Below are 17,771 nucleotides of genomic sequence, written 5' to 3' on the forward strand. Positions count from 1 at the left end.
AGTACTTCATAAGTCTGTCATATGTCTTCCGCACCCCCAAATGGCCCGCTATATCACCGTGAGCCGTCTGTAGTATCAAGTTTCTAAACTTCACAGGCACTACTATCTGGGAAAACAGGATCCTCAAGCACGTCATTAATCTGAGGCATCCACTTACGAACCAACAACCCATCCTGAACAAAATAACCCCTCGCTGCACTATGTCGCTCCTCAACAGGGCAAAACCCCAGCAAACAGTTCACTCAATGTTGAGTCCTCCTTCTGAGCTACAACAAAATCACTAAATGACAGAGAAGATGGCAAATCTGGCAAAACAATAGGCTGTAAATCAGGCTTACGATTTTTCTCTAAAACCTCAGTTCCAGAGGCACGGTTCATGGCACGTGTTACTGCACAGGCAGGGAACACCTCAGGTAAGCTCTGCAGGCTACTATCAGCACCTGATGGGATAGATGGAACGCTCTTAACCACCACAGGTGACGGCACATCACGCCAAACACGCTCTCCAGCCAAGTTATTACCCAAGATGAGATGTACACCATCTACAGGCAACGAATGGCGCACAGCAATGACAACCTCACCCTGAACTAGGTCTGACTGTAGCTCAATCCTGTGCAGAGGAACAGTTACAACCTGCAACCCCAATTCCCCTCACTAAAACATTACCAGTGCTGGACTCACTAGAAAGAGGCAAAACAGACTCTAGAAGAAAAGATTCACAGGCCCCCGTATCTCTAAGAATTTTAACTGGCACCTTTACAGAACTGCCCACCAACGATACAAAACCATCTGTAATGAAAGGAGGATAATCATTGACATCGGCTTCAATTACCTCCGAATGGCTATACTGGCTAGATCCAACAAGGCTGTCTGCAGACAAATTAGAGGAGGCCACACCCACTTCAGGGTTTGACCTAATCTCTGTGCGGATGAACTCAGACCGTGCGCGCGCACACCAGAAACGGCAAGAGCAACAGGTCTTGACGCGCCAGGTTTGCTTCTCTGGCCCTTTTCTTTCAAGGCCGGACACTCGTTCTTCCAGTGCCCCTTCTCTAAACAATAACGACAAGCATCCGGATCTGCCTTGCCACGAAACTGTTCTCTGGCACCAGACTGACTAGTGGCAGTATTAGAAAATACTGAACGTTCACTGAAACGCCTAATGCGCTGCTCGCGGTAGCCCCTTCCTGGATTATATTCTTTTAAAATTTTGCCTGTGCGTTAAAACATATTCATCAGATAAAACTGCGGCATCTGCTGCTGTTTTTACCTTCCGCTCATTTATATATATTGCGATTCGATCAGGGAGGATGTTTCTAAATTGCTCTAAAACAATTAAGTTACACAATTCTTCAAAGGTAGAGACGCCTACTGCAACACACCAACGACTGAAATGACAATTCAGCTCTCTTACTAGCTCGGTATAAGTCTGCTTTTCCTCCCTTCTTCCAATTACGAAATCGCAGTCTATATGCTTCTGGAACCAACTCATATACTTTCAGCACAGCATCTTTCACGCTTTTATAAATCTTTCTTTCAGGCACCGACAAAGCAATAAACGCCTCCTGCGCTTTTCCAACTAGAACGCTCTGGAGTAACAACGTTCGTTCAGAATCACTCCAACCACGATTATCTGCCACACTTTCAAACAGTGAAAAGAACACATCCGGATCTTTCTCATTAAACCTCGGTAGCAATCTGGCCATATTAGAGATATCAGGGGTGCGCGCTGGTCCAATCGGGACATCGCCACCGGTATCACTGATAATTTTACCTTCTGCAATCAACCTAAAACGTTCCAAAGCAATTTCTCGATCACTTTTGATTTTATTATATTCCAGCTGACGTTCAGCTTCTCTCTCTTTGTTGCATTTCTAACAGCTCTTTTTGTTGTTCAAAGGTAAGACCAAAATTACTGCGAGACTCACCCGGACTTGCCCGTGGCGTTGAAGCACCTTCAGGCTCCAACTCATCCATTGAAGCTATTGATGGGAGAACTTTTCTTTCAGCCAATTTAGTTCTAACCACCTGCCTTATCTGCGACAATTTCGCATTTTTTCTCAAGCCCAATTCAAAATTATAATGTTCACTAACATCACACAACTGCTCCTTAGTCAACGTATCTAAAACCTGATCTGATGGAGCAGCGAAAAATTTATCCAAAGTATCCATTTATTTCCTCTACCGTTTTGCTTTAACCCCTAAACCAAATTTTTAAATGAGCACATTTATCAATGCAAGTACGGCCACCACACTGCAGCTACAAGACAAAAAAAAACAAACGGAGCTTTCCCTGCACACGTCGATCCACTTCATGCATACCCCAAGAGCAGAGATTTTTAATACACGATATCAGTGGCACCTAACTTCCCCGACAAAAATGCCGTTTAAAGCAAGCATCCACGACTGTGCCCTCCGCCCAGGATATAGCACAAAAAACAAATAACTAAAATAACAAACAAGCGTTAAGCGCTTAGCAGGGGTTCGCAAAGCTCCAATGGCTACACCATCAATTAGGTAAAATATATATAATAGATATATATATTTTTTTTTTGTCTCGCAAACACAGCGAAGGCCCGCACCTACCCAACAATGAACCACCCCCAATACTTTAACCTGGCTGTATTTAAACAACCCCAGGCACAAACAAACCAAATTATTTCTTTGTCTCCCGCACCGACGTAATACAAAAAAAATCTCAACCTAATTAACTAATCCGCGTGTGTCTTTCCCAATCATTTACCATACGTTAAATGCCAAATCAAACTTACTGCGCCGGATCACCATAGGATCCGAATACAGTCAACAAATTTGGCACGTTAATCAAAACGACCTACAATACTAAATGCGTTTAACAACAAACACTAACTACTCAAACCCAAATGAGAAATACAAAAAAACGCATATTTACCGATTAGTGGTCCAAAATCCCGGACGAGATCCCCAAATCTGTTACAAGCCTGGCTCAAAGCACGCAACAGAATAGGGAAAGACCACACGCGGAATAACCACATATACTTGATTTATTAAATAAATAGAATTTAACAGAATAAATGTGTTATACAATCAGTAATGAAGATAGCTTTGAAAATAAAAGTGTAAGCAATCAGTATAGTGAGGTGCAGTGAATAAACAAAACAAAATCCTAGTCGGTGCGGGAGAGCTGGAACAACGGCAGTCCACCCCCAGTCGGTCTCATCTACAGCGTCTTTAAAAGCCCAGACCAGGAACTGATTAGCACAACTCCAAACACCTGCGCCCAGCTCACCTGTAGGAGACAGACACAGCACACAGGCAGGAGGAGGAGCCAGGCAAAGCCGTGACAGTATCAATTAATAAACTGTGGGAGGAAACACTTTAAGGACCAATTCTCACTTTTAACTAGTTGCTTACTTGTATACACATTACTAGCATATTGGGTGTTTATTAGTACTTGTAAAGCATACTGTATATTAATTGCTTTATTTTTTTTTATTTTTTATTTTAGATCGCTTAATGCTACCCAATACCTAAACCTAAACCACCTTACTATTAATATGCAGCAAATAAAGATATTTGGGGGAAAATTAGTAGTTAATTGTGATGAGTGATTACTTAATTTTAGTGTGACCCAGTAGGATTTAAAGGGTTAAACATGAGCTCGTCGCTCTCTCTGTGTAATAACAGGTCTGAATGATCGTGACAGTGAAGGCCGCTGGGAGTGGGTGGGAGGAGAGCCTGTCACTTACACCAACTGGAGACGGAGCCCTCCTAAAAACAGGAAGAAGGGAACGAGGAGGTGCGTCCTGGTCTGGAGGAAGACGAAGTGGCAGATACGAGACTGTAAGAGAGGAAAGGGACACCGCTACGTGTGTCACGTTAAAATATGAGTTCAGTCACAGCTGCACATAACCTGAGGACACGACATCTCTACTACTTAGTGCACTTGCTAATCATGATGTGACTTTGCTGGACTGTGGTTTGTTGTTAGAAAAAACAGAACAGCCACATTAACAAGTGTTTGCAATGTCAGCTCACTGTTTCTAATCACAAAACATCTTCTGTCATGTGTTATGATGTAAATGTATGCTACTCAATGCTATTTGTATTATATATGTATTTATTACTGTATGTTATGGGAATGGGGTCTTTTAGATTTTGTAGCTATGATGTTTATATGTATAATTTTTTTAGTTAACATAAGCTTTTTCTAAATAAAAAATAATACACAACATCTGAAATTGAAGTTCTATCATTATGATTTGGTGCAAATTTTTTGGTAATAATTGTGTCAGAGATTGTATATACACCCAAAAAATATTCTAGGCTCAGTTGTTTTGAAAAAAAGTAAATCTTAAAAAAAAATATAATAATAGTAATAATAATAGTATGCATGGATAGAGCTCTTATAACAAATGTTTATATTTACTCTGACTGGCATTTTTTTTATATTTTATTTTTAAAAACACTACCATGCAAAAATTTATTCAGCATTAAATTTGTCAAAATTGGCAGTAAGGGCATTTATAATGTTACAAAATATTTCCATTTCAAATAAATGCTGTTCACTTTTTATTCACCAAAGAATCTTCCAAAATGTTATCATGAAATATTAAACACAACTGCTTCCAAAAATAAATAATGATAATCTGAAACGTTTCTTGAGCAGCGAATCAGCTGAAGGATCACAAATTGGGCAACCGTGTTATGCTTAAATAAATCAGTTTATTAAAAGTTCTTAACCAACATGATCTACAATGTTATAAAAGAATTTAGAAAGTTAACATTTTACAAATAAAACACCTTTATCCCATCTTAACATACAAAATAAGGCACTATTCAGTGTTCTGCCTAGCAATGTACAAAACATCATACAAATAACGACAATGTACAACTCGTTGCCTTGTTCCAAATATGAAAACATATTTAGCTGTGCCCAAATAATGTCAAATTCCATTTTTTATTTATAAATGACCAAACTATTTAATCTCCAGTGTCGTCATTTCTGTGCACATTGGTCGAAAAACTGATCTTAACATGATAAAAGGGTGAAAACATTTAAAGCAGCCCTTTTTAATTATTAATGAGGGACTAAATAATAAAAAAAAAAAGATACTGTATCATCACACACCTAAACCAACTAAACAGGCCATTGAACATTAAGCTTAATTTTGCTTTTCAAAAGCAGTTCTTACTAAAAACAGGAATGGTTTCACATTTAGCAGCTTCACCTTCTGAAAATCAAATCAAATCTTATAGCAGCTCCTCCCTCCAAAAATAACCAAAACAAAGAAAAATCAGAAGCAGTGAACAGAAACACATCCCTTCAAACCAACTAAAGCACTTTATCATGCATAGGGTGTATCTTAGGGCAAACTGTCATTAGTTTTGTTAGGATACATCAAATATCCTTAAGCCTTAGGAGTGTTTTGGAATTTGTGTTTTTTAAGTTATTAATATTGTTCTCTTTTGGCTTAAAAATGTGCAAATGTAAAGTGGGATACTGCCACGCACTGTGTTTGAATGCATACTCCACAAACACACACGTTCAGGAGAAGGCCGCTGAGCGTTCCCTCACAGAGTGCTGTGATAGCGTGAGCTCTGCTGTCAGAGAAAGCCGTGTTCATCCAGTCCTTTCACTGAAACTGGCTTCCATTTAGCAGTGGGTTTATTACTGGAAGCATGGACTGAAAAACAAACATGAAAATGAACAGCGAGTTATCATTTGAACAGTATTATCAGACTAATGGAAATAGGAAAGGGACTCGTACTAAATAGTAATGCTAGAAATGAGTCACCAATGATACAAGAATGTGTCTAAATTAAGATAAATAGCAACAGAGTTGAAAAAAATTACATAACATTATTCCCAATTTTGCACAATTATATACAAATGATATAATAATGCTACTACTACTAAAATAAAACACACACACACACGTGTATATATATATGGATATACGTGTATATACAGTATATGGCTATACATTTCATATTAATTCATGAGTGGATTATTGGATTTGATTATGATAGATGTTTCTATATAATTATCTATTTATTAAGTAATTATAAAAAAGTATATACGCTAAAACACACACACACACCCATAAATTTATATATAAACAGAAGCTCTATAGTTTAATTTTTGAAAGCAAAGAAAAAAAACATAAATAGTATATAATAATATAAAAAAGTATTTACCCTAAAACAATATGCACACACACACACAAATACATTTATATAAACAAAAGTTCTATAGTTTAATGTTTAAAAACAAAGAGAAAAAACAAATAAACAAAAAATATTAAAAGTATTATAACTAGAGATGCACCGATATTTATCGGCCGATTTTTTATTTTTTTAAAGACATCGGCAAATCGGTTATAACATGAAAAGGGCTGATACCGAAGGTTTATTAATTAACTGCATGGAGACATAATACTTGCCAAAACAAAATAAAATCTGTACAAAATATAGCTACGACCTATTCAAACATGAGATTTGTACTCATGGAAATGAATAAAGTAATCAAACCTGTTCGTTAGAAGGGGGTGACCCAACACTTTTGGCAATATAGTGTGTATTTATTTAATTTTTTTTAGTTGCTGTGTATATTTTATAAAACGATGATTTTTTGTTGTTTTAGGCTACGTTAAGAAAGCTGTCCATTAGAGTGTGACGTTACCTGGCAGCGCTGTGGCTCTGCTGTGTGTTTCTGAAGGAGCCGGTGACGGTCTCTCCCCGTAATCACTTTCACCAGACGAGGTGTGATCTCCGGCTCTAGAGTCTGCCATAACGTACAGAGCAGGTCTCTTTTTATGGTACTTGGCACGGTACGTGTCCGTCATGCAGCTGTCCACGGAGAAGTAGGTGCTGGGGATGACAGGAGAGCCGGCCGCAGGTTTGGGAAAGCTGGAGAACGTTTCTCTCTCACCCTTCACTACCACACGCGCTGACAGATCGTTCCTCTCCTGATCAGAGGAGCCAGACTTGGAGCTCGTGTCCGAGTTTTCCAGGCACTTCTGCAGGGCGGTTTGGGACAGAGCCGAGCCGTTTCGAGGAGGACGTCGAGGGCTGGGCGGAGGGGGATCTCGTCGCCGGTTCTCTGAGCTCAGGATGAGAGGTTTGGGAGGCAATGGGGGAGCCGCGGCGTGAGACGGAGACCGAGAGGGAACGGAAGGAACGCCAGCTCGTGATGAGGAATCCTCAAAGGGTCCGGCAAGATCATCAGAGCTGTTCCACTCTGAACTGCTGGTCTTGGTGAAATTAGGAGAGATGGGGTCCCCGTTAACCGCGTGAGTCTTCTCCTGCCTCTCATAAGCAGGGTTGTATCGAAAAGCTTGTCTCCTGCAGGAGAAAACAGAAGGCTTGTCTTATATCTACCTCATACTTGCCCATATTACCTTTAAATAGAACTGGTTACACTGGTGTCTGTGTTTCAGTGTAATTATACATGCAAGTACTGAGTAATATTAATTAACTACATGTACTTACTGTATAGTTAGGGTTTGGCTTAGGGTTACTTGCATGTAATTATGCATACTTTATTGATATTATAATAGCAAGTACATGTAACATGTAACAAGAACACCTTAAAATAAAGTGTAAACTAAGAACTAATAGAATGTTAATGAAATAAAAGGCCACTTACGTGTATTTAAAGAGAAACACTTTAATGTTTAACACACTTAAGTACACTTTAAAAAGTGTGCTTTTATTTTACAAGTACATTATAAATCCTTGTAATTTTACACATTTTTGTCATGTTTTATAGTAGTACACTTTTTTGGTGTGTTGACTAACATACTTAAGAAACAACTTGAACTGTAGTGTTATTTGACATTACATTTAAAATCTATATATTTTAAATTATATATTTTTATTTATTTTGAATGTACTAAATTGCAAGTTCATTACAAATGTGTAGTTAAATATTTAAACGCACAAAAACAATAGAAGTTTCAATAGAAATGACATTTAAGTGTATTTTAGTTCTCTGTAAATGCTTGTCAGTGCTACATTCAGCAGTACTTTAACCATAATTCGACAATAGAGGTAATTATGAAATTACATATTAAGAGGGTTAAAAAAAGCACACTGAAGTTCAGCTAATTGCATTTAATATAAATTTCAGCTATAATTAATTTTCAATTTATTGCAATCACCATGCAGTTGTGTCTGAAACATTCCATTCAAACTTACTGTAAGCTATTATTTCCATTTGAATTACTATTATTTCCATAATAAGTATTATTTTTGAAAGTATGCTACAGGGTACTTTTTTATTTATTTATTTTTTGTATCAAAACATTTATAACCTGAGCCACAAAACATGCTTTGAAAAGTGTGTATCGGTATGTTTTTCCATAGAGCCCAAAGCATATGAAGGGTCATCTTATGCAAATAAAAACAGATAAATGTGACCAAAAAATTTTTTGGGGAAATTTAAATGACACTTAAATCTAAAAACTTTCTCTTTCTTTCTTTCTATACACATTTTCAGGTTTTATGCACGTGAATATTTCTGCATATGGAAATGATACAAAATATTGCAATTAAAACATTCAAAGCCTCATGCATTCATTTTTTTCTTCCAAATAACATACCTTGGAATAACAGGACTCGTGTAATGGTATGGTGTTTTTTTTTTTTTTGGTGGTCTACTAAATAATTGATTAATAATATTAATTTTTATTTTATGTATGGATTGATTTATTCTTTAATGAGCATGTATTATTAATAAAATACACATCTCAAATATTTCTGCACTGAAAAGCAGTGTGAAAGACGAGGATCTGGACACAGACTGAGGCTGTGGGCGAGTGCAGAAGTGTTATGTAAGGGCTCGGCTCTTGGCCTGTCTAAAGCACACAAGTGGGAGAAGGGGCCCAGACTGGGCCATCCGGCTCAAACCAGCTCCTCTGTGCTCCCGATGGCTTGTTAACAATGAGCCGGAGGGGTAAACGCCATCATAAAAGTGGGCAGTGAGTCTAAGGAGAAAACAGCAACGCTTTCGATGTGTTGCTGTAGAGACCAAACCTTTCAATCTGAGGAGCTGTCAGGTGGACTGTGGGACGTATGACTACACAGATGCATGCTGGGAACACATTCACACACAGCGGTGCACAGAATAACAGGGAGACTGTCAGGGAAGACAGCACTGCTGGGCTAAAAACCTCACAACAACAATCTGCATCAGTGCAGTTCTCCACTGACAGATTAGCTGCTTATTAAAGGAAATCAAAAATGTAATTTGTGGATTTTAGTATATTAATCTATAAAATACACTATGATGCTAGTGCACTTCTAAAAGTTGACAAAAGGTTTCAAAACTTTTCTTTAAAAAAAAAAAAACACTGATGACATTATTTACTGCTCTCAGAAGTACATAAATATTTAATGCGCTCTCTCTTCATTAAAATGAATGTCACTCAGTATTACTAAACAAATAATTCTTAATTCATGCATACATAGAGAGAAAAAATAAGAATGTCTCTCTTAGTAAAAGCTTTTAAGATACAGTATACATTTGAATATAAGATATATATTTTTATAGAATTCTCTCTCTATACACACACACACAATAATTATAAAGTATATCTTAATATTTCCCACTCTGAATTCCTATTTATACAGGTAATATGTTAAAAAACAAAATGTACTTTAAGTCATTTCATGGATGGAATGCAATAAAAAGTGAAACTCTAGAGGGCGCTACAGATGAACACTTCACTGGTAGACAAGTCTGTCATCGTGAGGATTTAAGATTTGTTTTGCTGTAAAAGTTCAGTGAGCCATACTTTGAATGCAACTTTAACAACACTAAAAATAAAAAAAGATTCCCCCGACCCAATACATATTCCTATACATGCAAACTAAACATAATAAACAGAATACACCAGAAAAGGACACTCAACTTCTTAATTAGTACTACACTTGCTTGGCATCATGGGATTGTCGGTTCGTCTTTACATCTGAGTACAGTCACTGCCTCGATGTAAATTGATTGGAATAGTGGGGTTGTCTGTTCTTCTTTGTTTGTGGTGTGTGTGTGTGTGCGTGTGGTAGGGGGTGTGTGTGTGTGTGTGTGATTAGGGCGCCACACACACTGCCTGCTCCCTCCTTTCTGGTTATTTTTTTTCCCCAGGCCCGCATTAACAAGCTAATCCCTTTGGCATAGCATGCAATTAGAAAAAAAAAAAAAGAGAGATGTTATGAGAGGATTGGACTTTAGACCCCATTTTCTGGTTTTTCAAGCCTGTCGTGTTTAAGCTGCTAAGCCTCATGAGAAGAACCTCCATTTGATGGCCATGACTTGCAATATTAGATAACGTTGTTGCAATATTGATAAAAATAAATAAATAAAATAATGGCATAGCCAGAAGAAACCACCACACGGTGAGTCCCTCCACTGACGCAAGTTTAAGAGATTTTTTTTTTTTTCAGAAGGTTTAATCTACTACAAAGCAAATATTGTAAATTCACAATATCAACACAATCAGGTACATCATCTCTTTTCAAGAAGCTGCGTGATTTGAGACATCAACACAGTGTAATATTCTGGTTGAAAAATTAACATTTAGTACATCAGCTGGAGCCATATCATCAGTTTTATTTGAGCAGTTTTTATATATTATGGTATTTATTACATTTTGAATTAGCTTTTATTTTTATGTCATTATCAGAAAAATTATTTTTAGAACTGAACCCAAAACTAAAATCATTAAAAAAAAAAAGTTTCTTAAGTAAATAAATAAATTATTGAATAAAATATTTCATATTTTAACCAACTTTAAAAATAAAAATGTATAAAGACTATACAGACGTATGTTTTTTTAATTAAAATATAGGGAAATATATGATATATTATAATTCCTATATATATATATATATATATATATAAATAAAATAGTGTCTTATTGGTAAATTACTATTTTATTTTAAGTTTTGGTACATTTGATATTTGTTTGTCATTTTTGTAACTGTATATACACATTTTAATTACTGTTTTTGTCAGTTTAGTATTTCAACTTTCAGCCAAGGCATCATTTCTACTTTTCATTACAGTTTTTAACCTAATGCTTACATTTGATTTTTTCCAGCTTTATTTCAATTACGAAACAGAACTTTTTAATACAGTAACACTACATAAAATTGCACATTTGAAAATATAAATTAGATTATCTTGAGAATTTTGATTTGATTTTATTTTGTTTGTGATATTATTTATTTTTATGAATTGTAGTATTTATTTTTTATTCAATTAATGTTTAGTAATTTTTTAAAGAGACACGTGAAGAAATGAGCTCACAGACGGCTGTCACATGTGCAGACTGACGGGTCGCGAGTGTTCATCAACACGAGATCACTGCCACACACCTGCTCTCTACACGCCACTGAATGAATTAAGCCCAAAACAATGCAGATGGGCTTGAAGGCATAGCTGCTACTGTACATACAGTACATTATCTTATAAGGAGTGCAACATTATTTGTATTACAGCTGGATGAATCTTTTTCATTCACCTCTGAAAGGGAGGCAATTACTTGCCAAGTAATACATGCAGGACAGATATGCATCACATCTAGATCTGTTGACAAGCTGAAAATAGTTACTGATGTCTAAGAATAAATATTTTCCACAGTGCAACAGGATCTTGGAGAACGTCTCTTCATGCTTTTAATAACACGCTACAAACTCCCGACTACATTCATACTTTCACATTTACTGGGCCAAACACCAAAATAAGAAGGAAATATCAGCGTTTACAATATTCTGCTGCTGCTGTTCGGACAATTTCAATTTCAAGTGCAATTTCATTTTGGACTTGGTTCAGCGGTAAATAAAATGTGGCATCTTTTTATATCAGTTAGTTTTTCTTCCAATATTAAATTCGATTTTTCAGCTTTATTTTAATGACTGAAAATGAACATTTTAATACCGTAATTTAGTTATCAATAACCATACTGCATAAAATTGCACTTTTACTTTACTTTTTTTTTTGCACTTTTACTTGAAATAAAAATAGGTAATAATTCATTTATTAATTTAAAGTAAATAAATGGTAATATACATATTTAAAAAACTAAATTATTATATTAATAAATAAAAAAATAAAGTAAATAAATGGTAATATATATATTTAAAAAATAAAAATTATTATATTAATAAATAAAAAATTGAAGTAAATAAATGGTAATATACATATTTAAAAAAAATAATTATTATATTAATAAATTAAAAATTTAAGTAAATAAATGGTAATATACATATTTAAAAAAATAATTATTATATTAATAAATTAAAATTTAAAGTAAATAAATGGTAATATACATATTTTAAATAAATAAATAAACTAATAAATAAATAAGTAGGTAGGTAGAAATATGTTCAAACATGTTTTGTTTGTGTACAGACTGAAACACAAATGCCTTAAGGATGCAGACAAAGAACAGCGAGTCTGTTTAAATCCACAGAGACCAAACAGCAGCAGATCATCTGTCAGGGGTTTGTCTGTTCAACATTCAGAAACTCCTGCTGCTCTGACCTTTACCAGCATCTTACGGGACACACAGCACTGATAGTGAACAACACACTACAGAGACGATCAGACGGTTGAAAACACATCCTGCCAAACAGTGCTTTAAAAAGAAAGCCTCTGCAGTTCACTTCTGATCAAACAAGGGCAACGTTCATCTGCACTGTTTACTCAAAGCCTGGGTTGTTAACATGGGATTTGTCATTTCCTTCCTTGGCAATATGAACACAGGAACAGCAACCAAAATAATTCTCTCCACATGAAAGTCACACTTAAAAATGTAAGAATTTAAATGCTTTAAATAAATTCCAAGTCCCATCCGCAAAAACAATTATTTTTATAGGCAACACATTGAATTAAACGTAACATTCTGAAGAAAAAAGACAGAAATAGTATTTCTTGCAAAACATTTGATCACATTATCTATGTATGTTTGACAACTAGATATATAGAACAATATATCTATTAATGTAGAATTAAAAACTAACTTAGGTGTTACATTTTTAATTCGCTGCCATTTAATGCAATAAGGCATATTTACATATCACACATTATTATTACAAATAGTGTGGCTAAAAGAGTGGCTTTTATTACATTTTTTATTACAATTATTTTTATTGAATAATCTATTCATATAATAAGGCATATTTACATATCACACATTATTATTACTATATAATATATATATATATATATATATCCATATATATATATATATATATTATATATATATATATATATATATATATATATACATACATATACACACTGAAATCAATGAATCATTATAGTTATTAAATAATTTAATTATTATTTTTTGTAATTATTTTTTTTTCTTTCCTCTTTGCTTTTCAGAATGATTTCTGCTCTATTGGCTACTGGATTCAGGCCAGTTTGAAAGGCAACACTCAGCACTTTTGAACCAATTCCAAAATGACATTTGGAAAGAACTGTCAATATAATGTTAAACTGCAACTAGATATAAAATGTGACTGAATATTGAAATAAAATGAAATATATATTAAAAAATAAATAAAAAAAAAAAAAAAAAAAGACTATTATATATAGGATGTTTATATCCAAATTAATGTGTTCTCTCTCTCTATACCGTATCTACACTCACACTCACACACTCACACACACACACACACATTAATTAGGATATAAACATCCAGCATCCCTCCCTGTCTAACTCCTCCACACTCATTTAATGTCAAAGGAACGCAGAGCCATTATTTCCCACAGCGACGAGCACTTCAGAGCTCGTGCCGCAGTGAAAACAGCCTTTAAGGCGCGCGAGAGAACACAGCCCTCTGAGCTGTCCTTTCTGCTTCACTTCTTCAGCCCACTAAACTCCCATAAAGCACCTAGAGCTGGTATAACAGCCCCTGCCCCGCCCCGACCATCACAACACACTCACACACACACACAGCTCCCAGCGCTGACGAGCAGGACAAACGATTCGTCCCCAAACACCACCCCGTGTGCTCCCTTCCCTTCAGCAGTTCATCTGTAATCACTAATCACTTATTTATATGACACTACAGTATTTTTTGATATTTTGAATAATGTTGCACTTTCATGTTATCAGTTTATAAGACTTTATAAGACAAAAGCACATAAAATTACTGAAACTTAAACCTAAAATTCAAAAGAAAACTAAAAAAAAAATAATATATATAATAGTACACAATTAATGCTAAAATAACACTGCTCCATGGCAGTGGTTCTATGGAAGTTAATATGCTGTCTATATAGGAAATAGCGGAATAGGCAACTGTCTACAAGCTACGCAAATAATGTTTTGGTAATGTCTGATATGCATTATCCATTAACAAAAAAATAAAAAATAAATCACAACAACTCAGAAGGATTTGACAGAACTTACTGAAGATAATAGACGAAGGCGAGATCTCGGCCTTTGGATCCTCGTACCTCCTTTGGTGGTTAGGCTCCCTAAAAATACACAATGCATCGAACTCAATAGTGTTCTTCAGCAGTGCTGTGCTTGACTTCATTGGTGGACACAGTGGACTCTGTGCTCCCTTCACGTTCATGAATGTGCATAGGACTTTGTCATATTTCACCACGTCATTTATGGTGAACTTGTAATATTGATGAATTTGGGAACACTTAACAGGGATGTGCAACTAAGCTCATGTCATTATTAAATTCATATTGATTTCTTCTCTTGCAATCACATTTATATCATCATCATTGTAGTGGCACTTATCAACCAATGCAAATGTCTTGATGTTCTTCCTAACTGAGGATCACTGCAGCTCTTACCTGGAGAGGTGTGCTTCTGGTATGGATTGCATGTCTTTGTTGCTCAGGTTCTCCACCACAGGAGAGTCCAGGTTTGCCGAGCTGCTGCTGAGACGATCACTGCTCTCGTATCCAGATTCAGTGCGCTGGATTTTCCAGTTATCAGTCCGAATGGTGAGGTTACTGACGCTTGATTTAACCCTGTCCTCTGAATCCAGCGAGCTCCTGCTGCCCATGTCCTGCCGCTGCTCGTCCTCGTAAATGGTCATTAAGCTCTTGGGTTTGCGTTCTTCTCGTCGGCCCCACGCTGACTCCTCGCCGTCCTGATTAAAGGCCTGTCTGCGAGAGTTGGGGTAGTTTTGATTATTATCGCTGTTTAGGACGCTGTCGACGTTAAGCACCTCTCGCGTCGGCCTCCACGCTCGATTCGGCCGGCTGCGAGGGTTTCCGTGCGTCCGGGAGTCCTGACTGCTGTCTGTATCGTAGCCGTTGGCCACATCCAGCCTCGGAGAGCGGCTCTCTGCAGGGGGATGAAGCGGGACGCGAGGCTGGGACTGAGAGCGGGGCTCATGGTTGTAGTGTGTGTTAGTAACAGGCCAGTGCTCAGCTTTCGTCGGACCCCTGCCCTGGCTGCTGTAGAGCCGCGACTCCAGATGCTTGAAGCCGTTCTCCGGAGGTGACAGCGAGCGGGAATGAGGCTTGTCTGGGGAGTCTGGGGAGGAGAAACATACAGTTACAACCGGCTTTTCAGATGCAAAGTAGAAAAAAAAAAAATTTTTTTTAAGTTTTATTTTAAAGTTAAGTTTAAACAAAATGTCATGTTTAATTAAATGTGTGACTTGTTTCTTTGTAATTGGTGAAATTTAGTAGCAATTTCTGCAATTTTCTAGAAGTACACAGTTAATAGAGATATCATATGGGTTATCACTTTTTTTTCCTTTTTTTTTTTGGCTGGACCTATTAGTATTGTTTAAAAACACAAATTAAATTAAATTAAATATGATTTTAAATTTGTGAATTAAAATTAATGATTGATATTGTTGGGGAGTACACAGTAAAAAATGTCTGTGTCATGAGTTCATTACAAAGAAAAAAGTAATTAAACAATAAGAATCTTAGTTTTGCATTTTATATGCATTTTTTTACATTATTACTTTAAAAAAAATATATATATATAAATAATAATATTCTTTATATACAAGATAATAATAATTACACACATACACACACATATATATTTAAATGTAAAACATACATATATATATATATATATATTATATATATATATATATATATATATATATATATAATATATATATATATATATATATATATATACTATATATATATATATATATATATATATAAATGTGACCCGGACCACAAAACCAGTCGCTGGGGTATATTTGTAGCAATGGTCAAAAATACATTGTAAGGGTCAAAAACTATTGATTTTTCTTTTATGCCAAAAATCATTAGGATATTAATAAAGATCATGTTCCATGAAGATATTTTGTAAATTTCCTACTGTAAATATATCAAAACTTAATTTTTGATCAGTAATATGCATTGTTAAGAATTGAAAGGCTATTTTCTCAGTATTTTGATTTTTTGGCACCCTCAGATTCCAGATTTAGTTTAATCTCGGCCAAATATTGTCCTAACAAACCATACATCAATGGAAAGCTTATTTATCCAGCTTTCAGATGATGTATGAATCGCAATTTCGAAAAATTTACACTTAAGACTGGTTTTGTGGTCCAGGGTCACACACACACACACACATACATACATAGTACTATATATATATATATAATTTTTTTCAAGTTTTAATTATATAATATGTAACAGAATTAAGAAAAATTATTTAATATACTTACATTATTATACTTTATTCTATTCATTTGTTTTATTTATTTATCTCATACGCTTATATATCTTAGCTTTGTATAATTTTATTTAATACTTTAAGAAGGTCAAGGTCAAAAGTCTCTTAAATATCAAATAATCTGACTTTTTTCTGACAAGGCAAGGTTTGTTTAGGTTGTTAAAGTCTGGTATGACTCCTTAAAACACAATGATATTTATGAATTGAAAAAGAAAACACTTCAGTTGAAAGGATTCAATTCTAAGCTTAAGCATTTCAGATTTGTCAGTCTTTCATAACTAAACTATGTTTGAACAGAAATGCATTTAGCTTTCCAAACAAGTATTGTTGAGTTTCACATTGTTCATTTAAATTACACAAACACAATTCATCAATGCTGAACTTGCTTCCAGTCTACAGGCCAGAATCATCCTTCTCTGACATATGCGGGGTTGCACTAATAGCCTGGATGACCTTTTTTCTCATGAAGGTGGCAGAGTGACTCTCTTTGGGCAGAACAGTGCTGATATTGGCACTGTTAAATGAGGAAATCCTTACTGCTCCACTGCCAAGTTCACTGTATTGTCATGCAGTACAAGCTTGAAAAAACAGCATCATCTCATTAGATATTAATGCAACTTTGACTTGTGGCCGTCACACGCACACACACAAAAAAAGAAGCTATTTATCTGGCATAATGAATTCTCAAACAGCCTACAGAGTTAAATTTCTACAAGACGAATGCAGTCTGGTCTGAGATCTACACGCTGAAGGCTAAAAAGCCATTAGTAAGCCATATACCTACTTAAAAGGGGTAAAGCAAAGTCAAGCAGCTTGGCTTTCAAACCACAGTTTTACAGCTTGTGAGCAATAAAAGGAGATGGTAATGTTGGTCACATGACGCCTGCACAATATGGTGAACTGGTTTCACTGCACATGAGAAAATGTCATTGTGACACCCATAAACGTACATCTACATGTCCCACTTATTATCACCATGCTAGAGAAGAAGCACACTTTATTGTATTAAATGTACTTAAAACCTTAAAAGTACATTTTTAGAAAACTGTCCTTGCAATGAAATAAAAGGCCACTTAAAGAGAGTACACTTGAGTGATT

The 17,771-nt window shown here is 35.5% G+C and overlaps 2 protein-coding genes across 2 annotated transcripts in view; one reads left to right on the plus strand and one right to left on the minus strand.

Moving 5' to 3' along the window:
• The window catches only part of frem1a (Fras1 related extracellular matrix 1a), a 39,405-nt gene extending 35,181 nt beyond the window's left edge, over positions 1-4,224 (plus strand). The window contains exon 38 of the mRNA XM_042728686.1: positions 3,667-4,224. Within this exon, the coding sequence (XP_042584620.1) occupies positions 3,667-3,869 (203 nt within the window). The 3' untranslated portion in view covers positions 3,870-4,224. The remainder of the gene's footprint in view (positions 1-3,666) is intronic.
• A 460-nt stretch (positions 4,225-4,684) lies between these two features.
• LOC109056791 (inactive ubiquitin carboxyl-terminal hydrolase 53-like) overlaps positions 4,685-17,771 on the minus strand; it is a 47,562-nt gene continuing 34,475 nt past the window's right edge. Inside the window, exons 14-18 of the mRNA XM_042726851.1 lie at positions 14,807-15,497; positions 14,303-14,473; positions 8,586-8,624; positions 6,665-7,326; positions 4,685-5,666 (exon numbers count right to left, since the gene is read on the minus strand). Coding sequence (XP_042582785.1) covers positions 5,587-5,666; positions 6,665-7,326; positions 8,586-8,624; positions 14,303-14,473; positions 14,807-15,497 — 1,643 coding nt within the window. The 3' untranslated portion in view covers positions 4,685-5,586. The remainder of the gene's footprint in view (positions 5,667-6,664; positions 7,327-8,585; positions 8,625-14,302; positions 14,474-14,806; positions 15,498-17,771) is intronic.

Source organism: Cyprinus carpio, chromosome B7 (assembly GCF_018340385.1).
Source record: "Cyprinus carpio isolate SPL01 chromosome B7, ASM1834038v1, whole genome shotgun sequence".
Taxonomy (NCBI): domain Eukaryota; kingdom Metazoa; phylum Chordata; class Actinopteri; order Cypriniformes; family Cyprinidae; genus Cyprinus; species Cyprinus carpio.